General features: G+C 43.7%; 1 protein-coding gene across 1 annotated transcript in view; it reads right to left on the reverse strand.

The window, feature by feature from the left end:
• Positions 1 to 26075, reverse strand: part of si:dkeyp-14d3.1 (transmembrane protein 132C) — a 139939-nt gene that overhangs the window by 99571 nt on the left and 14293 nt on the right. The window contains exon 2 of the mRNA XM_036528061.1: positions 8504 to 9395. Coding sequence (XP_036383954.1) covers positions 8504 to 9395 — 892 coding nt within the window. The remainder of the gene's footprint in view (positions 1 to 8503; positions 9396 to 26075) is intronic.

Below are 26075 nucleotides of genomic sequence, written 5' to 3' on the forward strand. Positions count from 1 at the left end.
AAATGAATGTGTCTGTGTCCGGCTTGTTATCATTCATGGGCTGTTGAGTGTATGAATGTTGCCTGTGTCCAACACATAATCTCAGCCCCTGGAGTGAAGATAAGGGTGTGATTATTCACTGGATCTTTTTCAGTGAATAATTCAAAATCGTGCCTCTCTCAGGAGGGTTTGTGGGTTTGAATCCCAGAATGAACCCCACTGATTACAATTGCATGAAACAGTCTGAAAAGTGTGAGGCATCTGTCATGGTCGTTTCTTTTTTATTGATCAACTTGCATATGCTGTTATGTGTTTAATACAATGCTAGTTAAAAAAAAAGTTGTGTTTCGTACAAGGTAAAAGGGCATTAAAATGTCCTGAAGCAAAAAGAGGGGCATGGGGATGAACATAAGACAGCCTTGAGAAAAAGAACAAGAGAGAGGGAAGAAATTATCTGTTGGATATATCCTTGACAAACAGGGGGCAGATGGCCGCAAATGAAAAGAGCTCAGCAATTCAATCGTTTGAAAATGCAACGATCTCTCCGTGACCACCTGAAAGAAACGGCTGAACAAATGCAGACACGATCCAAAATGAAATAATGCTCAAAAGGCAGAGGAACAAACCGCCCAGGCCACTGATGTGAGTAAGGTCAACAAATGCTGCACAGCCCCATTCCTTCCAGCAGGTCACCCAGGAGCCTATTAGCTGAGATTCCATTATCTTTTTCTCCCAAAATAAGGTGAATGTCAAGTTATCCAGTGTTGTATTTTTTTACATAGGATTCAATACATTGACATGTCTTCATGAATGATCAGGTCAGTATACATTCCATAGACATGCCCCACAACAATTTCGAAAAAAGTCCTTTTTGTACTGTGCCCCATAGTTGCCTATCCAGACCCGACATGACCAAAAACACAACTTATTCTGGCACAGTTGCTTTGAGAACAGAACTGAAATGAACCTCAAGGCCAGAGTAAATGCTAACAAATACTACTGCCTGACCTATGCTGAGATCACTATGGAAACACACCTGCATGTACTTCAATAGCTGGGGAGATTAATCCTTTCAGACCAAAACCAGAACATATGTTAAACAGTAGACCATCCTGGAGGATGCTCCAGGACTTTCTGTTTTGGCTTTTTTTTATGAAAGATAATTTTGGTGGTGCTGAATGAGACATGCACCAGTAAATCTGGTTGTGCAGATGCTCACTGGACATTCCTGGCAGGAAGCCCCAACCTCTCACCTGTCCTGCCCACAGCCTTCACACGCACACACACACACACACACACACACACATACGCACGTGCGCGCACACACACACACACACACACACACACAAACACACACACACAGGACATCAGGACGTCCCTCCCTTCAAAGAAATGCCGCCCCCACACACCCCTCCCACTCCCTCAAGAACACTCCCCACCCACACCACCACCCCCTTTCCCAGTTTGCTTATGAGACTCCAGTCCACTCCAGACTGGTTAAGCCATTCCTTCACCTATTTGCTCACCATTGACCATCTGCACACATTATGAAGTGCAATAACAGTGAGCACACACAATTGGTGGAGCCAATTGATATCCACCATGCAATGCAAGCTTTAGAATTCAATACCTGTAATAATGTGCACACACACAGGGTTATCTACACAAACAACAAGTAGACACATGCACATGCAGGGAAAACGACAGATTCAGTTCGTAATATCTGCCTTTGGGATGTAATACAGCTAGTATTTCAAACAAAACAGGGAAACACTCTGTTGCTCGTGGCATACGCCAACAATATTACACCTTGTGAGTATTATGAGCCTAAATGTCCATAGCCCAACTGAACCCTGGCACTCCAACTGTTAAACCCAAAAAAGAAAGATCGCAGTTTGAAGTAATTCATTAAACTTTGACAGAGACATCCACTCTGTGAAAAGATAATTGCCTAAAATCGCTGGTGATCTGAAGCCCTACCGTCAGGCTCCCCGTTTTAATATGTCTCTCTTAAGCCTCTTTCCCGCCGAGTCAGCTGAGCGAATTGGGGGGGGGGGGGGGGTGATAGCACGGGCATGGATTGCACAGGGTGCTCCAGAGGAGCAGAACCCCTCAATAACGACTTCATAATGCCGCCGCTCTATTGAGCGTCTGTCACTGCGCACTCCATTGTGTTATTGAATCCCTTAAGACCCCACGCGTCTATTCATCTTGGCGTTTGGAACTGACGTCTCCGACGTCTCACAACAAAGACGCCCTGCTGATATTAACCAAAGGCCCCACAACCACCATGGTCTGGAAGCCCCCCCCCCCCACCCCCACCCCCAAACACCACCCTTTCTTCAGAGGTTTTGCCATTCTCTGACTTACATTAGAGGAATTGGCTTTTATAATGCAAGCTAGACATTTAAAAGTCAGTGTTTACATTGATCTAAATCCGGAAGTTAATCTGTTGTCTGGCAAACCATTAATTAAAGGGTAATGTAAAACCATAGCCTTGGCTTCTTGATATTTAACAGGGCATTTCCATCTAGAGCTGGGGCTGTCTTTTTCTGTATGTCCCTAGGATAAAAAAGCTTTTAAATCACATTCCTACCTTTCCTTCATTTCATTTGCATAGAGAGCTGTCTAAATAGGAGGCATAATAAATTATCAATGACTTGTTACAAGTCTAATTACAGTACTACAATGATAGCAAAAACAAATTATGTTAATGAGCTCAGATTAGAATTATTTGAATATTTATATGGTCTATTTTTTGTTCCTTCCATGCGTGGATGTCACTTCAGTGTTCATTTTTAATTGGAACTTTTTTTTTCACAACAGCGCTACCAAAATAATAGAACACTTCTTGTGTATGCAGTGAGAAATATCCACCTAAAATGCCTATGCCTAACCATTGTTTAATAAATCTATGACATTAAGATGAGGTGCAGAAAACTACATAGCAGTGGTTTGGGAACCGGATAAGTACCACTTTTTGCTCCAAAGTGGCTCAGTTGGCAAGGTGCTCATCTTGCAGGCTGAGCCCTACGTCCTGAGTCCTGAGTTTGATCCCAGTTGTGTCATGAGTCAACAATGGCCAGGGGCCTACAGCAGAAGGATAAACTAGCTTCATTCTGCCAGAGAAAAGGGGGGGGGTATGTCGGCAGGGTTCCCTCACCTCACCACTGTCGAGCACGCTGTGATTCAGCAGGTGCCTGACAGTCACTCGGATGACATCGATGGAGACGTGCCCATCCTCCTATGGTCATCCACTTCACTGTGGTGACAGGTGGGAAAATTAGCTGTTGGTGCCACACGAGTGCATTGGAGGATTGCACTTGGCTCACTTCAGCACTCCTAAAGGACTGCAGGGGTTTTCACAGTGAGACAACCCCTTTGTGCAGTTGGCAATTCCAAAGAAGGTTGCATAAGCGGAAAAAGCACACAATTTGTTGCAGTTTATCAGGATCATACAAAGGTGCATTATTGCTGCCGGACCCCTGAGCATGGTAAGAACCTAAATATCATTTCCAGAATATATCTACAACGGATACCATGAAAAATGTGATCTATGTACTATATGGATGTTTTACTCTCGGCCTTACGACCTGATGACAATTATCCAAGTGATAGAGGAGGACTGCTGAGACATGATAGAGTTAGGTCAATGGGGAACGCACCGAGCAACATTCCCGAGGTGTACAGGCGGAGAGATTTTTCCGTTTTTGATGGGAAAGAACGATCGGCCTAAAAGGAAACCAGATGGTTGGAAAATGTGAGATAGAATTATTGAATATTTTTGCAGTCATAACGTAAATGCTGTGGCATTTAAACATGCTGCTGGTTTTCAGCTGATTTTATCAAGCTTTTATATACAGTAGTAGCTGATAAAACAGGGTTTTTTAGTATAAGAACATTTCAAAAACCTGATCGACATGTATGCTTGCATCCAGCATTTTCAACTGATCATTTGACCATTAGTGTATGTCTGCTTATGTATTTAAGCTAGTGGCAAATATCTAAAACAAAATATTGGGTTTTCATTGTGTTCAAAGCCTTTGCTAGTTTTGCTTTTGGATTTGTTATTTGACACTGTTTGGCTGTGTCCTATAATGTCCGAATGATATTCAAACCAATGTTCAACCCATGGGCTTGTTTGTCAATGGCAAGGAAGCGTATGTACAAATATTGAATGCTATGAAAACAAACTATAGCTTACATGCCACGATTATAATAATTATAATAACAATTGATATTATTATTGCTACTGTTCTTGTTCTTTACTGTCCTTATCCAGCTTCTCAGAAGGAAAGATCAAAATTCAACATCAGTCAATATGCTGTCACTTAAGGCATATAAACACTAGCTGTGGTACAGGCTATGAATACATGTTCAGTACAGAAAGTTATTCTCAGTAAGTTATAAATAACATGTATTTGCACTGTGCAAGCTAATCAATTTCTAAGACAGCTACAGATATCCATACAGAATGCTACACATACTATATATGATATTACACTTTACTAACATACACTAAGGCTAAGTCCGTGAATGTACTCAACTTTTTTACTTTCACCTTTAACTGCCTGCTACAATGAGTAGTAATGTATGACATCACGTATCACATTCAAATTAAGTTTTCAACTCCTTTCCTTTCTCGTTCAGTTTCCAGTGTTACAATCGTTGATGTAGGAATTTCTCCAAACATAAAGCTTCGTTGGAAGTATATTAGAGGGGCTTAAAACTCCACCCAACTGACATAACCAAGCACGTAAGGTAAAATAAGAGGGTGCTGTGCTGCATTCTTCAGAATGATTTTCTCAGAGGAAGCCATCTAATTACATACAATAATGGTTCCCTTAAAAACTGATGTTTACATCCTGTCAACTGACAGCATTTAAAAAAAAAAACATGCATTGACGCCTTTGTCTCCACCATAGTAAACACGTGGTCCAGATACACAATGCACATGCAGCTGAATTGAGACCTGCTGTGTCTACAACGCCACGCGCACATCACTGAATGCTCAAGGTGAGCCTTCATGTATGAACATTCTGCCTTGCCCAAAGACTAGGACGATGATCGGTCATTAACAACAACAGAATTAGCTTCTGTCTCGGCTCCCGTCACAGCTCTTTCTGCGTCTTCTTATAAAAACGAATTCACAGGGGGTGAAGTATTAAGAGCCAGCATGGTGCAGGAGAGAGTAGATTGTTCTCCGTAGGCAGCCCGTGATTGCTTTCGGCGCTGGCATGCGCAGCACTGAATTAAAATACTGTCTGTGAATGAGTTTCCCGGTTTGCAAAGTGCTAATTAATTATTGATTGTGAGATGAGGAGAATGTGTATGCTTTCAAAGTAAACATGCACAAGACAATCTAAGAGTGGGGTGGGGGGAGGTGTGTGTGTGTGTGGGGGGGGGGGGGGGGGGGGGGGGCGGTATATTGCGAAGAGCCACTGTTTAAACTGAATATGAATCAGTTCAAACAAGGAGATTTTCTCCTCCAAAAGATCCAGCTTCCAGCTGTCGTACATCCTCAGAAAGTGTTACACTCTACAGCGATTGGAGTAAGCCTGCATTTGTATGTTCCTCAGCAATGCACATAACAATGGTATTGACACAGCTGAAATGGCGATGTGGTATAATTTGTGACTAAGCTCTGAGGTTTGTTCAAGATTCTGAGGCGGTCTGTTGTTGTTGGTGAGAAATTGGCTAAAACAGAGTGTGTAAATTAAACAACCTTTTATATAATTTTAACATCTCACCCTCGCACTACTTGAAAGCAGTACATCCACCGGATCTCAAGTCTTAATAAGCTATGCAGGACACAGAAATTCAGAAACTACTATACAGAAACTCCATGCAGCTTTTCATGTTCTCATCACAAAGGAAGCACAATTAAATATTCATCAGTGCTGTCATAGGAGAATGACTATTACTGTATTATGCATCATTATGGTGCACTTTGTGGCCACACAGCTGCCATAGAATCCACAACCTGTTCTCAGTTGAGAGACAGGGCATGGACATTACATCTCAGATGCCTGAAATGAATTGCCATGTATAGCAACTGAGCCCATCAATGCTTGGATTATCATCAAAGCTGTGTTTTGAAATGTCTTTAAAATTACCCTGTCCACCTACTCCACAATTCTCATGTTACGAAGGAAGTAGATTTTCATATTTGCAACACAGTTTTTTTTTTCCCTTGCTTTTCATATTCAAGTGGGCTAATTTTCTTGATTAATTGAGCTATTATACGCAGGAACAGCAGCATTTATTCCACCTGGCACAAAAGTAAGGTTATTAAACAACTAAGAAGTATAATGATGAAGAATGGCTCACCCACAAACTAGTGAATTTTATATCTGTTGAAAATAAACAGCATCACTGGTAAAGTTCAGCATCATCCTCACAGTCACAGTTGAAAAAAAATCCCTTCCAGTAACATTAGCACTATTCTGTTATGACAGCCCCCGTGTTTCAAAACACGGTGTGACCTTAAACACCATCTCACTAAGAAATTGTTCTCTTAGACTTCAAACAATAAAAACACTACACTGATATACTATACAGTAGTTGTTTCCTGTATTAAGCCAGGTATGGTGCAAAAGCATTAGCTGCCTCAACAGCTGATGCTACTTGACTGATAACCAGTGCAGACAGATGCTGAACCACTGGGCACAACCACTCAGCTGAAGGATCAGTCAACAATAACCTTTAAGAACAAACAAATATACAAACAAAACATTGGCACAAGATGGCTCCCACGATACAGAAAACTGAATTTGGAACTGGGGTTCCAATGGGGCGTTTTTTTTCACGTACACTGTATGTCCCTGACAGAGATGAAGGAAGCCAATCTCGATAAACACTGGTCCGTGGAGCAGGAGCGAGATTATGATGGGGCCAATGAAGAGATCCAAACCATTTGATGTCTGGCTGCTTAGACGCCCCCAAAACGTGGGGACATGCTTATCACCTGGCTGCACGCTGGAGCCCAAAACCACAGGCCTCTCCATATCAGCAGTATTCAGCTGGCAGACACAAACTATTGATCGCACAGCATTTGAGCGCTGCCAAAAAAACACTGAAGTCTGCATCTCCGGGGAAAGCAACTTGGAGCGTTGATCAAGAAATTTTTTACAGTGATGAAAAGTAAGGCTAAAATTCAATAATAAGCCCAAAACCTCTGCAGAATTCATGCTGTAAACATTTTTTAATGGAAATTTACGTTAATATCAAATGGAGGAAGTACAGGTGCTGGCGTTTTTCTTAGACACAGCCATGCACTCAATCAACATTTACACTTAAGGTTGACTTACAAATGAATGGAAGTGTTTTCCTTTTTTCAGAACATAATTTCCCTTAAATTTCCCTTGTGAATTGTGATTATTATGATCACTAAAGCCACCAAAATGTGTTCAAGAAAAAAAGTAACGCAAATAACAGCAAAAGTTATTAATGGAGAAAAAAGTTTATAGAGGTTACATGGGGGGGATCAATGCATAGAAGACACCAGAAAACTTGGCACATTCAGAAACACCATATACTTAATATCAAAAATATATTTCCAAAAAACTCTCAGGAAAATCACATGCCCCGTGCATCCTACAAGAAAAAATCTATTCTGAAGTCGATATGTGATGATCAGAATGTGTACGATTGAATGCTTAAATTCTAGTCAAGCAACATTAGTATGCTACCAATGCGGAACTGAGGACATATTACACCATTACACCATCTACACCATGAAAAACAAAACAAACAAAAAAATAACAGCCAGGCAACAAGGAAGAGAAAGCTTTCCGTAACAATTTGTCTTAAAAAGCTCACATTCATATCTTCCCAAAAAAAAATCACACTCCAAGCTTAAACTTCAAAGTTTACACTCCCCTGAGCAGAAAACGGTTGCAGAGACTTTTTTGTGCTATTCGCATTTGCACATGTTGACAAATTGGTATGACCCTATGTTACTGCATCTCTTATGGTTTACAAATGTTTTCACCCACCGCGATTAAGATCAGGCTTGCAGTCATTACGCTAATGGAAATGCATTTTAATTAATTACATCCTCATTTGCATTGTGTGTTAATTATCTAAATCACTTAGTCTCATCTGCACATTCTAATTAGTACCCAGAGCTCAATGAATCAGATGATTTCCCTTGAATAAAGACGTTTGTCTCCTGATTTGCCGAGTCAGAGGAGCTCTGAAAAATTGAGCTAAGTGCCTTGTAGTTTGTTTATTGGACTGATCCCATTTCACAAACAAAACTGCGAGTGAGACAGTGGGACAGAGGCCAAGTGCTTCTCAGTTTACCCCCGAACTAGCAGTAGTCACCTCTCACAAACTCACATGCATTGCGTCAGGATTATATAACCAGCCCTTTAAGTACACCTCTGGTCAAACTAAACACATCCAAACTTTTTTTCCTTGACTTCGTTCTGACAAGGCCATTTCACCCCCCCCCCCCCTAAAAGCACCATGTGCTGGTATAATTTTCTTGTCAGTCAGGCATGGTGGCGCAGGACCTTACCTGAGGGTGAACATTTCCACGGCGGAGAACATTGACGTGGTGAGGAAGGCGGTGACAGTATCCCTTTGCCTGATGGGTCTGGAGGGTAGCAGCACCATGAAGTTACTATCCAGCCTCACCTCCTTCAGGGGCAGGGAGGCGGAGCTCTGGTACAACCGCACGCTCCCGATCCTCTTCATGGGGGAGGAGGTGGAGGAGCCAAACAGTCCGTCCTGGTCCGAGCGGATGGAGTTGCCCTTCCGGGAGTCATCCGCGCTGCAGTCCCCACTTTCGGAGGATTGCAGCATGTAATAGAGCTCCACGGGTGTTCCCTCGGGCAACCCCGGGGTCCTTTGCCGACCCGGTACCACGCTGGGAGGGCTGAACCAGCTGGCCAGGGGTTCGAGCTCCGCCACGCACAGACCCAGCTCCCCCTTGAGGCGACAGGTGCCTCGCACCTCCTGGGTCTCGTGGAAGGCAAACATTTTAACGCAGGGCAGCTTGTCGATGGTGCTGTAGTCGTCCCAGTCCCTGCCCGCCACGTAGAAGAGCACCTGCACCTTGGGCTTGCTCAGGTAGATCCTGTCGCTGATGATGAAGGTCTGCACCTTCCAGTTGAAGGTGAACATGGAGGAGGCCACAAAGGCATTGGGGCTCTGCAGGAGCTCCAGGTTGACAGGCTGCTCCACAGAAATGGGCCCGTAGCTGGCGTTCACTGAAGGCATCTTTCGGGCCTGGTATATGAAGAAAGGCTCAGTGCGTGACTGCAGGCTGGAGTTTCTCATGATGTCCTGGTTGGCCTCCTTCAGGAAGAAGGCAGACTCCGCATTCAGCACCTGGTAGGTTACGGGGAGGTACGTGGTGGTGGTTGAAAACCTCTGTAAACCTTCAAGGATGCCTCGACAGTCTGCCACTGGAAAAAAAAAAAAAAAACAAAGAAGAGAAACATCAGAATATGCTTACAACCTTTCCTTTTTTTGCTATGGGTCCAGTTGGCTGACAACTAGACCACACTCAGGTTATTACTGTCTACACAGTCCAGAGGAATGGTCACTCTGACTGGCAGCTGCTGGAGCTTTTGGAAGAAGCCTCGGTCTATATATCTCCTTCTCTCAGCACCAGCGTCCTGAGGATATCCTCTCTGAAGGGGTCCTGAGTAGCACCATTGATTTCACGTCACAGCCAGATGGCCGCGCTGAAAGAGATGGCGGTGATTCATGTCAGCTGTTGGCGGGCCGTCACTCAAATATGAAAAACAGTTCAAGCCTGAGAGTACATCTCTCTCCCTTCTCCGCCCCCCGGGGGGTTGTACACACTTAATCTGCTACAGAACTCAAGGTTGGGATGGGTGAAATTACTGCTATTGGCATGAGGAACATCCACCTCATTTGTGGCAGAATAATTTAAGAATCCGAGGGTTTTCTGACCCTACTCACTGACCAGAAATGAATTAATCAGTCGGCCATTCACTTGATTTACAAATTTTTTTCTGTCAATTACACGGCAGAATATCCGGTCTGGCCTCAAATCACTTCTATTCATGCCTACAGTCTGTGAGGTTTCCCCTTGCCTTTCTCATGCGCATAATCAGAAGAGTTGACAAACATTATCATTAAAAGCATGAAATGCCAATCAAATCTAATTCTGATCATTCTGAATTTCACAAGAATTTAAGTTTTACAACACCACATTGCTTCTAATTAGCCACTAATTTGCTTCCATGTAAAAACATGCAGACACACACAGATCCACCCACCAACACCAGCCCACACAGGCGCTTGCAGACACATCTAAACACACACACACACACCACCTTCTAAACCACTGACAGCATCACACAGAGGTGACATTAATAGTGGCAATATACTATAAACTTACAGTTTCCTTTGCTGCCACTGCTTCCGCTATGAGACAACAATTAGCAAACATGTAATCTGTACTGAAATGAGATAAAATAATCCCTATCCATGCTCTCCAGATGGGTAGTTTATTTATCTTTACTCTGAAGCTAAAACATAAACGTAAGCACACAGTAATAACATGCCAGAGAGATCTTAAATTCTCAAGGTTAGATTTCATGCGTCTGTGTAACAATATGGATCCACGAATGTATGCCAAGCTAAATATGTTTTCAAATATTAGGAATAACATTAGCATCTTAATACATGTGTATAGAACATATGCTATGCAGTTCTAATTGGGTGTGAATGTGCGCTCTGCGTTAAGGATAAATCGGGAAATCAGGAGAGTGTCGGAAACAGCTACTAAAAAGGACACTAACAGCTAAAGAAAAAACAAAAACAAAATCAGGGGCCAAAATGTTAAACTGCCAACAGCCGTGGGCCAAGGTGGCTTCTGAGGCCAAGAATGAGATGCTCCATTTGGCGTTTCACACGTGCAATGGGGAAGAAAACACTGCATGTGTAAAACAGCTGTAATCACCGTTGGAGCGGGGTCCGCCCTTGTCCTCGAGAGCAATCCAGCGCGTGATTACGCTCTCGTCGGCCTCTCCTCTTCCTCCTCGCTGGGCCGGAGGATGATTTCATTTCTTGTTCCCCTGCCTTGTAAATCACCGCCGTGACAATTTACAAATCAGCGAGGGATTTGTGATTCACAGCGCCCACTTGACCCCATCTGTATTCACGCTGAGCCAGCCGAGAGAGCCAGAAACTGTCCATTCTCAGGGGACAGGTACCTGTGAGCTCTTCCCAAGCGCTTTTCTAATCCAACATATGAAGTGAGAAGTCCAATCCAAGTACAGCATGCTTTGTCCTTAAAGCAGAGTTGAGAGCCCTTTTCTGATTTCTTATATGTAATTTATACTTAAGTTAGGGTTTCACATCATTTCTACTTAAAATAGGGGTGGCAGTGTAGCATAGCAGTAAGGGGCGGTGCTCGTATCCCAAAGGTTCCTGGTTTGATTCCGCACCAGGGCACTGTTGTTGTACCCTTGGGCAAGGCACTTAACCCACAATTGCCTCAGTAAATATCCAGTTGGATAAATGGATAACACGCAAAAGCTGTAAACTGTATAAGCCACCCTGAATAAGGGCATCTGCTAAATGCCAATACTGCATTGTAAAGTGATTTCAGCACCTGCTGAAGCCACAACACCATTAGAAATTGAAACAAGTAACAGTTGCAACAATTGCAAGAGACAACCTGGCCAGTCCCGCGAACAGTCTGTTGAAAATATGATAAAAATAATCGCGGAGCCATTGGTCAGTTGAAGAAACTGAGATGAGATTTGTTCTCGCAGGGAAAAACAAGTACGCAGCTGCGCTCAAGAGGTATTGTTCAGCTTAAGGAAAGGCACTGTGATTTCGGTTTGACAAATGAAAACCCCAATGGTCCAGGGTGAGCAATACAAGATTTAACAATCAGAGAACAAAGTCATCCTCTGTGTCCCTTGGTGGCAATGTTTCTACTTCCACCTCATCGCCTGTCTCTGTCTGAGACAATATACCAAAACAAAGCCTCCCTCCACACAACTTGGTACAATTCATCACAATACTTAACGTCTGTGTTTTACAAATAGTCTCACATCTCCCTGATTTCACTGAATGTGAATACATTATCACGCTCACATATAAGTAGTCATACTACACAGAAACATGCTCAAGAGAGGTATATTTTTTGTCACTGGCTTCTTTGTATTATTGTTTGTGTGTATTTTGCAGTTTCCCTAAAATGCACAATTCATATTATATTCAAGTTTCCATTCATTCTGAACTGTCATTTTCTTTCTATTTAAATGCGACTGATAGTCTAATTCACTAACACCAGACACAATAAAAAACCTATACAACCAACTGAATGTAACAGCTTAAGATACTCAGTGTATAAAAAGAAAGACTTGACAGAGATACAAAATGCCGGTGCTAGAGATTAGAAATGCCATAAATGAGCTCCAAGGGACACGATTACATGACTTGATGTATTACAGCAAGGTTGGTTGGTTTTGCTTAATTTCTAGACGCCCCATCCAAGGCAGTTGTGAACTACTGATACTAACGGAAGGAGAAACAATTAGGAAGAACTGAATGAGCTGGGGCCTAATCACAATTATAAGCATGGCCAACACTTTCTGAAAGGGAACACATTTTTCAAAATCATTTTAGTCTGTTGTTAGGAGGTGCTTTGGCACTACAAATGAGAAAATGAAAAGCCTCTGGGTAAATGAAGAGCCGGGTAGCACCCGTTTAATGGCCTTGAAAGTCTTTAAATGTCTGGTGCCTGTAAATTTCATTCACTGAGCCAATAGAACGACTATATCCTGAACTATTCACATAGCAGTTTGCCAAACACTGAAGAAAATAATCATATAGTCTTTGTTTCAATCCAACAATCAACATATCGAATTACAGAGAAGCAATGCAAATTGTGAGAGCTAAAAGAGAAAATGAAACAATGAGATATTAATAAGAAGAAGAAGAAAAAATGATGAAATGGAAACAGAAAAACTACTTGGATTGACAGCACTAATAACAATGCACAGCATTTCAGTTAGCCTGGTTTTTTAAAGAGAGGTGTCCTTATATGAAAAAGAAGACAGTTGTTTTTAAACTTTTATAAGTTCCTTTGGCAAGACAGAAAACTAGCAGCCATTCAGGAACCACCCAATTACTTTTTTTCAGAACCAGAGCAGAAAAAGCAGACTCAGAAGCAACACCCCTCCCCCATGCATATACATAATACTCTTATACGCAATAAAGAGTATTACTCTCTATCTGCATGGGGGCGGGGTGCTTCTTGCATCGCATATTTTTTGGGAGGGTGACATATATATGTTGCAAATGCATGGTGGATTTTGAAAACTGACCTACATTTTGTTTTCTTACATACATTTATACATATACTATTTTTTGCACATATGATCATCATGATGTTCATTAAATATTTTTGCATCAAGACATATACATGTTTTGTCCATGTTTTACAAGCAAACTTATAACACATCAAGTGTGAGTTTTCCATATGTCTGTAGCTGCTTAATTTATATGTTTATCTATATTATCTATATTATCTAATATTCTCATAACTCATGCACCTGTACACACAGTTGTATGCTCTGATGTTGTTAGCTGCAGAGAAAATGGCTGTTTTCCAACTTATTTACTGAAATAGCTAGTAGAACTATTGAGGTTATAAGTACAATAGCAAAATCCTGCCCAGGATTTGAACCTGTTTGTTCAAATGCTTTGGCCACACTCCCCTTGATTTTTTTTCTTTTTTTTTTTTGCCTGAGTGCTAGAGTGCATAGACCCAGAATTTCATCTCCCAAAGCACTCATTGGTTACTCTCTGCCTCTCCTTATCTGTTTCCATCAGTCTTAGCAGTAATGATCCTGACTCCCATTAAGCATAGTGACACACTAAAGGTAAAGAGTGTCACACAGACCACTTCACCAGTTCAAGCCTGACTGTTCCAAGGGCAATTTGATTTGATTTGTTATTCGGGTCACATTACCACAAGTTACAGTTCTCCATCATTCTTTTCTTATGCAACAGCAGTCTCATACATCTTACCAAGATCAATAAGTTCAATTATTTTTTCTCTTTTTATGAAATGTGGGGAGAAAATACATTCTAACTACAGGAAGATGGATGAGGTACTCCAGATGTGTTTTTTTATTATTTTTATTTTTTTTTATTTTTTATGGACATTGGCAATAAGTCTTTCATCACTTTTTCAATGATGAGATTTTCCCTTTTTTTATGGCAAGTCATATAACAGCCAACCTCCGGATGGATCCCAGGGTAGCTGCACTGTGCTGCACATATGCTTACACTTACACAGACAACTGCATGCCCCCATTTCCCCCTACGGCCTACATTTGTATGCAACTGTCTGCTCGCATCGGAATTTTGGAAATTGGTTCTGAATTTAAAATCCGCAAAAGATGAGCCTCTCATGTATAGCAGGGTGAAAAGGAAGAGGAGACAAGTGAGAGTAGGGGATAGGACCTTTGAAGGGAGAACTTACAATCATCCCTTTTCTGAACAGAAATTAGCTACCCTTATAGTGTATAGAACTTCTCATGTTCATTGTTACCATCGTTGCTACCTCATCTTAGGAATGAAATACAGTGATTAAAGTTAGAGTTAAAGGAGAAACCATATGACATAGAAGTACTACAATTAAAACCATTAGTTAACATTTTGATTTTAGCCATACAGATTATTTTATGATTTGAAAGTGTGTAACAACACCATAGTGCTCAAGGTATTGTTTGTGGGGAGTAGCTTGGGTATTAGCCTGAATCTTTACCAATCAGCTTGTTTGTTTTCGCACGTTTAATTGCAACTCAATCACGTGTTGTGGTATGAATGGAAAAAAGTGAACACTAATGGAAAAGTAAGTTTAGGAGTCATGGCTGGTTGATCAAATCTCTTCCAGCTGCTGCTCAACATATCTTTATAAATGCACTAATAATTGTGCAGTAAAGCCTGAAAGAACTTCGTTCTGCATGGTGAGGCTATCGAGCAAAGAAGAAAACAGTATTTTAGACACAAACTTTCAATAAACAAAGCATAATTCTGGGGCTATATTTTTATCTTACTTTAATACTGCAAATTATCTGCAGTCATACTAGTGAATCTTGCACACCTGATACTTTGTTGGGATATATTCATTTTGCATTTGTCCTCAACCCTGACCATTATAGTACATTCCTTTGAGACAGTGGAAGACCAAATTTAGTGGCTTAAACAACAGTGCCATTAATCACAGAATTCTGGCAGAAACTGAAAAGTGTGGAGTAGCAATTGACTTTGACCTCAGAGAACCGACATCAGTTTTACCTAAAATGATCTGCTATTACATTTGCTGGTGGAATCGTCCTCTTCAGCACCAACCACCCCTCTCACTAGCTGAGGTGAGTGGCAGAGGCCTCTCGTTCTCAAATCGAGTGCAAATTATGGTTTGAATGCATGTCATTACGAGGACTCCGAAGAGCTTCGCTGCAGCTTAGCTCTCTGCCGGACTCTATTTGAATAAAGGCCTAGGACGTTGGGGGGGGGGGGGGGGCCGCGGGCGGTGCAGATTTATTTGGGGGAGTTATACAGTAATACCAAAAGGCATAAGGCTAATTTTTCACAAGCAGTCCTTTATGATCTGTGGGGTGGGGGGTATATTCCCTCACAGAGGTGTCTCATGATAAAACTACCCCAACTAAACCAGTCCAACTTGGTCGCAGAGCCCCAGAATATTTTGTCGCAAAGGCAGAATCTTTTGGGAGTGCAGCTTAAAATTATAAAGTGTTACATGCAGAAAATTCATTTTCGCACTTTGGAAAATGCCTGAAATATCTTCTAATATTTCGTTAGATATTGCGTTTCCCACGAACATAATGAAATCTGCAAAAATTCATAACTACTGACTTGAATCCATAACTTGGTTTCTCAGATTTGGGTGTAAATGTGCTTATTCTTTGACGCAATAATGCTATTTTAACAAAGGCACAGTCTTCAGATGATCCCAGCATAAACTGAAAGGCAAATATTACAAACCAATTAAAGTAGTTTCTTTCTGCACAGCAAATAAAGGCTTCATAAAGCCGTTGAAAAAGGGTACTATAAAGTTGAAAGTACAGCTAATTAAAAACTCAGAAAAAAAGTCTAAAACATTATGTGCAGTCATGCACCTCTTTGAATCCCGCATACAGTTAATAAAAAATGCCCTTTAAAAATATTCTCAGGTTCAGTGAATTAACAACTACAGCACAATATGTGAAAATGGCCTGCTCTTTGTATTTCATTTTCATTCCAACATCAGCCGGTGCTTGCACCGGTGGTAGAAGGGTTCAAGTGATTATCTCGACATGACGATTTATCTCAAATGCCGGAATACACTATTTTATTTAAGGCCCTCGCGTGTTTGTCTTTGACACTGGCAGCTCTGCATCCGGATGAGGCAGAAATAAACGAGGTAAGAAAGATAAATAACGGGGATGTGTCTGCAGCGGGTGCCTCTGCGGGTCCGCTGGTCAGTTAAGCACAGAAACCCCTTTATTATTTCTCCACTGCAGGATTGGTCATTCATCAGACTGCAGTCCCGGTGACGGCTCCAGGGAATGCTGGGTAATCTGGCAGCCTGGCCCCCGGCCCAGCACCCGCAGTGCTCGGCGAAGCAGGACCGGGCGCGGGGCCCCTGACCGCCCGAGCAGCCCCGCTCCACCCACTGGGGGGGGGGGGGGGGGGGGTGCGAGGTGGGCGGGGGGCAGGGCGGTGTCCCCGCTCCACTGGCGTGGCGGCAAAGAAGGTCCCGTCTCCGCTGTTAATGAAACGCACGACTGCAGCAGGCAGTGTCTGGCTGTCTGCACACCCCACCACCAGGCCGGTAAACAGGAACGGAGGCGGGTGGAGAGAAAAATGAGAGAAGGACCAAGAAAAGAGCAAAAGAGTGAGAAAGAGGCAGAGTGAGGGATGGAGTGACAGGAACACAGGGACAGAGAGCGAGAAAGAGAGAGAAGGAGGTGGGGACAGGAGGTATTGTTGACAAACAGGAGCTCAGTGACTCGCAATCATAGGACCGTCACTTGTAGTGCCTCTGTGCATTGTCTAATGAAGAAGAAGTCCCTAATCCTCCCTTCACCTCTCTCTCTCACAGGACTCTGTATGCCTCTCTGGCTCCTCTTCCCTCAAAATCAACAATCCTGCCTTTTGTTTACCCTAAGATATCCCATAAAAAGCAGAATTTTTCTCAATGTCCCTAAAGAAGGGGGTAGTGATGAGATACGGACATCCTGATTAGTCACTCTCTGAATATTGTGTCAACAGATTATTAGTAATTATATACTCATTTGTATAGGGTCATTGATTTTTAGCAATTAATTTAATGACCTTTTTTCCTTTAGGAATCATTCTTTGACAATGCTGTATGTTGGGTTACAAAAAATAAGCTTTCCAAGTAATGCTGAGAGTGTGGAAAAATTAATCAATAATATAACATTACAGTACTTACATTCCCAGAGGCGAGGAATAATACACATTCACATTTTTACTTCCTATTGAGTCTGCCTGTGGCATATAATGTGTAAGATGTATGAACATTGTTTTTTTCTCTCTCTCTCTCTTTCTCTCTCTCTCGGTATTTTGCACTCTGCACTCCTTTGCAGTGAGAGGGTTTTCAGGGTTACCCTTAAAGTGCTTAGTTCGGCTTTGTTCCATTTACTTCTGATGGCTGTGACTGAAATTGATAAAGCAATCTGTTGCAAACGGTCATGATTAAGGGTGGCACAGAGTGTTTTTTTTTTTTGCAAAGAGCTGTCTTCTCTCAGGGCACTGACAGGCCTGTCTGAGCCACGTGTTGCTTCACCTCTAATGGGCGATGACATGAGGGACATCAGAGTTAATCAAGACTAATCGGCGAGGGCTTCTGCCAGGCACCGACCGCCTTTGAGTTCATTTGAAAAATCATCATCGCGGGGGGATTAAAGAGTATCGACTGCCGAATAAACGGCCCACACTTATCGGTTCACTTGTTTAACTTGTCGGGCAGAGCCGAGCCCGTTGGCATAGAGCAAACCGCGCTGGCATGGCAATAAAATACAGGCCCTGAAGCAAAGAGCATTCATCGCAGCGTGCAGGGCCTTCCAGGTGCTGGAGCGAACTTTGATGAGGCCAAACAGCTTAACGGTGGCAGGCAAAAAAAAAATCTTACCATCGCGGAATTTCAGCAAGCGTTCACACCGGGCCAGGCGGGGCTGGGGGAGTAGGGGGGGGGGTACAGGGAGGAGAAAAACGGCTCCCTTGTGCTTGTCGCGAGGGGCGTGTTTGGAGGAATTCGCAAAGATGAGACAAGTGCAGATTTATATGGGAATCAGTATTCCCAGGGCCGCTCACAGACTTTCTAAAACATAAACTGGCCTCCTAATGAATCTCTTCCCCTCTCGCTGCCCTTTATTGAGAGGCAATACCGTAAATCAGCTGAAACGCCGGGGCCTCTCGCCGGGCAGCAGGAGATGGCCCGTCTTTGTGATCGCCCGGGGATATCTAAAAAGAATGAGGGGAGAGCCAGGAGAGGCCGGGGCAACCGGCAGAGACAAACAGCCCAGCCACCTCCCTACATGCCTCCCAGGGCCCCAGCAAGAGTGCACGGAGCAGTAAAAATTAAATGCAAGAGAATAAAAATGTTCCGGTAAACATTACGAGGAAACGAGAGGGAGTCGGGAGCAGAGGGCGGGAGCTGCAGTGGCTGGCGTGGCTGCGCTTCGTCTGCGTTTTTTCCGGCATCTTCTCATCCCCGCGATCTGCCTACAACTTCTCGGAGCCGTGCAAACAGGCGTCTACCGTGAGCCGATGCAAGTCTGTCAGTGGCTACGATATACAGTAGCTGTGTATTTCTTCAAAAGACATTTCTCATCGTAAACACATCTTAAAGCCCTTCACCCATTATCACAGAGGCTCTACAGAGGGCTGACTTTTGCATAAGCACAGACCAACCAGAACATCAGGTGGATCCTCTCCATAGAGGAAAAAAAAGGCACAGCACTTCCATTGATGAAAACCGTCTATCTGGCGTTGCTTCCTATTGTACAGCACTATCACCAAAACACCGCATAATGCTTATTTCCTCCTGGTAACACACAGTTGTATGTGAAACGTGCCATGTTTGCTTGGAGCGGTGAACAGAAACATTGTAATTCCTTATTCCAAAACCATTCGGGATATACATTCTCTGCTTGGCCTGCAACAAGTGCCATCTTTCATCTGATTCTATCAAATTAGAAAGTGAGCCTATCTGGGACTGGGTTGAGATATACCTGTTAATAATGTAAAGAGGACAATAACATCTGGGCTGAACGTGAACCCAAATCAAGATGAAGGTAAGAATACTAGGATCTGAAGAGAGGAAATTAAACTCTTTGAACGCACACCCATATGTAGACCTTCCGAAGCTGTGCTGTGACCTTACAGAGAAAGTCAATAGCTGTCCCTCTGAATTTACAAGCCCATATCGGTGAAAGGAAATCTCAACAAAAGAGATTATGTTTCCAATAAGATCCAGGACAGATCCCAAGAAATGGATAATGAACCTGTGGAAAATTACAGACATTTGCAAAGCGGTTAGAGGAGTGGGGGTTTGATTGGGGAGATGGCAATAAACACCGCTGTAAAATGAGAAAAGGGCTGCTGGCCCGGCAAGGCTGAATTTCCACTCATCAGAAACTGACGCAGGTGATCAAAGAGTACTTGTCGTGGCACCTAACCCAGAGCCGAACCCCAGAGAGAGCTGAATCCTGTTTTTATGATATATTCAGGCTCTCTTTTTATTTAACACCAAAGACTATAATTGCTCATAACCTCTATCATACCTTCATAGAATATAGCTTTGTCCAAGCCTTACCACGAAAAAACAAAACAAAACAAAAAAACACATTCATTAATGCAGCTGTAGCTGCAGTAAGCAGTGACTCGGCCTGCTGCCTGTAAAAAATACATGTAATTACCTTGCTAACAGTGCTTCCAGTTTTGCTGAGAAAAGGCCTTTTTTTTAAACAGTACTCTTGTTTTACAGCAAGTCTTAAAATAAGGAGCTGCTGCATAAAAACCCCATATACCGGTGTGGGCATTATTTCAAAATCATTCTCTCCATGGGAAAGCTGACTCCACCCCCCAAAATACCAGTAAACTTTCCTCAAGGTCGGGCCGGCTCCCGGATAATAAATTCCACTTTGAGATTACCTGCCACAACCGTGTACGGCATTGTGTACCGGACGAGAAGGAATCCGAGGCCGCAGCGGCGGAGAGGCCCAGTGGTTTTTCACCTTTTCGCTGTTTCCAGGGCATGTCTTCTCATACACTGTCAAGAGGTTCCACACAGCATGTTCTGGCATTGAAACAGAATAGAGTACTAATGCACGATGTGTGTGTGTGTGCATGTGTGTGTATGTGTGTGAAAATGAAGATGACTAAGGGGATTCTCTCCATTGGAGAATTAGCCAATTATATGGAGGCCGGAGACGATACATGTGTGCAGCTTTTACGGGCTCATCCTTAAAGATGCGGCAATTTTCTCCCTCTGAGGAGGAAGTCTGCATTCACCTCGGTCTCTCTCTCTTTTTAAAGAGCTTTTGTTCTGGCTCCAGATGGACTGGTTGTAAATCTCCAGTTTAACCCACAGGCTGTCGGAGAGAGGGAACGAACCCTACCACCAAGTAGCTCTATTTTGGTCTAGGAAATAAAAGCCATTACGACTACTAAAAGGAGAGAGAGCGAAGGAGAGAATCCATTTCTGACAAATACAAAGGAAAGGGCAGCTCTGTCTTGCCTCTGACAATGTCTCTCGTTTAAAAAAAGGGGTGAAATACTTGTGAGGAGAGCAGTAAAATAGGGGGAGGGGGGTGATTTCAAAGCCTCCTTGTCTGATTGCCAAGAAATACGGTCAAGCAGAGGAGGCTAACAGAAAACCACCCCGTCTCTGCTCTCATCTTTCTCCCTCTTCCTGTGCCTTGCGAAATGTGAAATTTCCACTGAGCAGAGCTAAGCAAGACAGACAAAAAGCCCAGAACCCCAGCAAGAGACCCATTCCAACAACAGATTCACAGAAAAGCTTGTTTTATTCAGAATTAAAGTAAAAATCTAGTGGTCTATATACTAGGCATTGGTAGGCATCATCAAGAGCCATCAAAAACTGCAGTATAAGAACATCACAAGGTTGTTTATATGTTTCTTTCCCAAATTTGTTTTTGCCTACCCAGAGTAACCATTTTATGGGCAAGAGTTCATGCAGTAGTGCTCATCATATTCAGGATGTTCACATCCTTACTGTATTTCAGGTCCTTTACTGTAATTTTACCCCAGCTGGAGGAAGCCTATTAAAACACCATCTCCATCACCAAGAGAGCCAACAAAGAGTGGGACAACAAAAGGGGGAGTGGGGGATGGGCTGAAAGTGAGTACACAAATGGCACTAAAAAGAACATTATGGCTTCAGAATGGCTTTCAAATGACACTGCCTCCTTTCTCAGCTAATATATCAGATGGAAATAATCCTCTTTTATTTTACTATGTTTTCTAGAGCAAGATGAGGTTGCAGTCCCAGCTTCCTAACTCCAAACCTCTTTGTATCTGCCAGCTCATCAGTGACTGAGTGCAAAGGGAAGGATGGAGAGTGGGGGGTGGGGGGGGGAGAGAGAATGGAGCTTATGGGTGTGTTCACTGAGGAGAGGAAGAAGACAATGATTCAGTGACAGTGATGGGCAGGTCACGTGACATCTTCGCATCCCTCCGTTCTGTCTTTTGCCCATCAACGGCGGGGTCTCTGGCGAGCCGCGAGGGCATAGCTATTACCCCCACCACCTCGACCGCCCCACCTGCGCAGGCTTGTTCATCCATGGTTGCTGTGACAGCTCCTCCACCACCCGCTCTCAGCCTGTCAGCTCCCACCACCGGCCCCCTGCCCACAACAGGGCCAACCCCTCCTCCTACACAAGCCAAACTCAATTTCCAAACCACCGGCGACTGCCAAAAAAAAAAAAAAAAAAACACTTATGAAATACTTTTCTGTTCATTCAGGTCGACATCACCTGTCAAGGACTGATGTAACAGTCTCGGCCAATGCGGCGTGGTGATTAATGACACGGCACACGCAACGCACAGCATGTCTCTTTCGCGTTTGTACTTCCCCTGTGCAGATCCAACAGAGCTGTTGTCAAGCTGTCCTGAGCACACGGTGCTAATTTCGAGCGTCAGCGGTACGGCTGGACCTGAAGCGTTAACAAGGTTCATAGCGTGCATTACCACTGCAGTAACTCTGCCCCTCTCCCATATCCATCTCCATTCACAGGGCTGCGCGGGACTTCCTTTCCATCAGAGGCCTCATTTCCAGACAAATTACTCAGTCTGGCGAAAGCCGATTTTTGACACGCAGGTCAGAAGTCTGCCCGTCGCTTCACACTAATGGCGACGGTTCACAAGGGGGTGATCCGAGCAAATTGTTCAAACTACAACACCGCAAACTCCCCGCCTCTTCTCCACTCTAAAAACAGTGTTGCCTATACAAGTTTCACAGACAATTCTTGCCTTGCTGACGTTTTTTGTTCTTTTTTTTTTTGTTTTGTTGGGTTTTTTTTTACACTATCTGAAAATGCAACATGAATACTGAACACTGGCTGCTGAGAACAGAGGCTTGGACCGAACTGCTTCAGTCTTCTTGATTGAAAATACTCGCATCTGAAGAGTCAGGAAAGCCTGCAAACGCAATCCACACTCCAGTAGTTCTAAAGGGGGGGGATGCAAAAAAAAAAAAAAAAATTTGAGAGGAAAAAACCTGAGGCTGAGGGAGACATAAGGAGAAGAGCTGCACGCTCATATGCACATGGCGATAAGGCCTCGTTTACACGGTGAGCTGAGACAGAACTACGCCTGCCTTGTGTTCCTTCATCCATCATAATGAGCGGCAAGCCACAGCGGGGACAGGGCACACCCCACGCCTCTGAAGAGGGCGTGGAACATGGCAGAGACATGGATGAATATGGGCACCAGAAGGGCATATAGTGGTAAGCAGCAGGTCTTGTAGTCTGGATGCTGTTGCATCAATAACCAGGTCACAGTATGTTGTGCCACTCAGCAGGGTATTGAACTGAGTTGCTCTGGCTATATAAATGGATGATGTGTGAGATATGCGAATGGTTCTGGATCTGTCGTCTGCAAAGCAAATAATCAGTAAGTCCCAATAAGCACTAATATCACCTCTGGCAAACCCACCTGCGAGAAGAACTCCCTGAACCTTCCCGCGTGCTCCGAGAGGATCCTCGCTCCAAATGCCAGATGTCTCGAAAATCCGCCGCCGTTCTTTAATTCCAGGTGCTGCTGTCTCCGCTCTCTCTAAGCCCGACCGAACACCAATTACCCACGCAAAAGTGCCAATGTTAACGCTCCAAGAAAAAAAAATGAAAGGAAATCCTGAAAAGACCAGCGAATGATGTCAAGTGTTTGTTGTCTGCACTCGCCGTTGCCAAACAACTTCAATTTGCTTTTAGCCGTAGCTGACCACAGCTCACACTGACCATAGCGACCAGGCCACTTGGTCTTTCATCATGGAGCGCTGGCAGCGACTGGGTCCACAAAGCAATTCAGGAACATTTCCTGCACCCTTGTTGAATGTTTGTGAGAAGGTGGAGAAGGGCAGCAGGGGGGGTGGGGGTGGGAGGGGGTATGGGGAGTGGTAAAGCTTTGCGAGGCGCGCGGCGAGAAAGGCCAGGATTAAGTGTGCATCCATTATTTCTTAGTAAATATTTCCACATGGCGGAGGGGTACACAAAAGCGCGGCGGGTTCGTCTTATCCATCGATTCCAGCTGGCAGGAGTTTTAACAAATACTGTCAAGTGCCAGTGTGATGGAAGTACTCCAGCACAAAGCCAGGACGCGGCGTGCTGCATGCGAATGGAGCAGACTACAATGTGGATCATTAGTGTCATTAACAAAGCTCGGGTACAGAGTTGACGGGCTTTAACCAGACAATATGTGGATCATGTTCCGTTCTCCAGATCCTCTTCATCCTCCCCTCTAAAACTCATCACAATACCCGTCACCCATTCACCAATTAAATGCACAGTGCATCTTATATCGGCTAGTGCTGCGGTTTGACGTGTGCTTCAGTTTTTTTTACAGCAGATGCTAAGTATATTTTTAGCATGTAAGTCACAGCTTTAAAATTACATCTAAAATGTATTTAATTTCTGTCATTGCAGTGAAATATTTTGATCAGATTACCGAATATGAAAAAAATATCATTAAATGTGCTCGTTCAATTGTTTTGTCTGTGTGGGTAATGGAGCAAGCAGCAAATGTAATCAGCTAGCCAGAGCAATTAAAATTGTGAAATTATGTATCAGAGCAGCCGGAGATGGCATAATCTTTTCATAAAACCACAATACGATGTGCGGGCCCATAATTGCTCCTAATCATCTGGAAAAAAGTGCTTGTGTGTGTGTGTTGGGGGGGATTCCAGTATGGAAGGCTAGGCAGGGGACAGGGAAGTCCAAGGACTATAGCCTGCCCTCCACAATCCTGCGGAACAGCACCTCTAGCCTCAGGGTTAAATGCACATTTTGTGTGTCCGCCAGTGTTTGTCTCAGTACATTGCAGCTGCTAGAGAGCCTATAAGTTCAGAAATGATGTGCCAAGTGCGTGACAGAGGGAACATGAGCATGCCCTGTCAGGCAGAGACAATAACACACGCCTGAAGTGGTAAGACAGGGACAGGCTAGAAGAGGACGGAGAAAGAAAGAGAGAGAGAGAGAGAGAGAGAGAGAGAGAGAGAGAGAGAGAGAGAGAGAGAGAGAGAGAGAGAGAAAGGGACTGAGAGAGGGAGGAAGCGGGCAATAAGACGTGGAAAGTGTCTGATGGATGGCTGGATGGCCCCTGTCTGAACACTAGCTTTATTAATTAACCAGGATTGTAAATGGAAGCGATTGGAAGGTTCAGGGTGAAAGGCAGGGCCTGTACAGAAATAGTGAGCCACTGAAAAGCCCGTCACAGCCAGACAATTATTTCTCACCAACCACAGAGATTAACTGCAGAGCAAATCCAGTGTGTGTCTCTGGGGCACATATATCTTGTTCACAGTTTTGTTTTTATCTTTGTGTCCGTGTGTGTTGTTCGGCTACACATTTTCAGGGGCAGCTCCTTTGTAATTGAAAGACTTAAAAATAGTTTCTGCTGTCTCCAAATGCAAGATCCAAACCTGACACATGCCGTGTCTATGTAATTGCTGAGCAGTGCAAAGAACAGGCACAGTATTTCAAAAAGGGGTCGCGTAATATAAATCACAGTCCAAAAACAAGCCCAAGCACCCACATTTTAAGGATAAGTGGGCATGTGACGTTTTTATCCTAACACTGAAGTTCTGGCCTGGATTCTTCACTGTTGTCTGAAATGTCCAATGCAAATGTAAAGCAAAGAAAAAACAAATGACCATTAAAACTCGCCACATCGCAATAGTCCCATAATATATAATAATACATCTGCATATATACATATATATATTTTTCAATATCACTTTAATTAAAATTTAAATCTAACTTTAATTATTTACTCTAGATAATCCCCCCTACGATAATAAAGATTCATGCACGTTTGCCACCCTTTGCAAAAAACCCGCTTCTGGTGTGTGAAATCGGGGCCCCGTGGTTACCCAGGGCTGAGCTGTCTGCAAGAAAAGATAATGGCATGCTAAGAGGCCCAGGCCAGCACAGTGCCAGCCTCGTCCGCTGCTGCGCTCGGGATTGCGCCCCGGTACGGGCTGGCTGCCAGGGGCGCTAATGGGAGTCGATAATGGGAGCTCTCGGTATTATTACAGATTATAAAGGCCTTGCAACGGCGTTCCCCCCACCATGACACGGACAGCCCTGCTGCGCGGAGACCACGGAGGAAGCAACCAGGGCCAAGAAAAAGGAAGGATTGTTCAAGGTTAAAAAAAAAAATAACAACAGTGGAGGCACACGCACAACATGTGACGTTTCGCGCAATGCGAGCGTTACATAACGTGCGATCAAAGCTACTGAGTCGTGACTCGTGTAAAGGTTACTTTCAATTTGCCTGTTACACAAATAAATGCAGCAGACCTCAACGTGATGTCAAGTGCA

This window comes from Megalops cyprinoides, chromosome 4 (genome assembly GCF_013368585.1).
Source record: "Megalops cyprinoides isolate fMegCyp1 chromosome 4, fMegCyp1.pri, whole genome shotgun sequence".
Taxonomy (NCBI): domain Eukaryota; kingdom Metazoa; phylum Chordata; class Actinopteri; order Elopiformes; family Megalopidae; genus Megalops; species Megalops cyprinoides.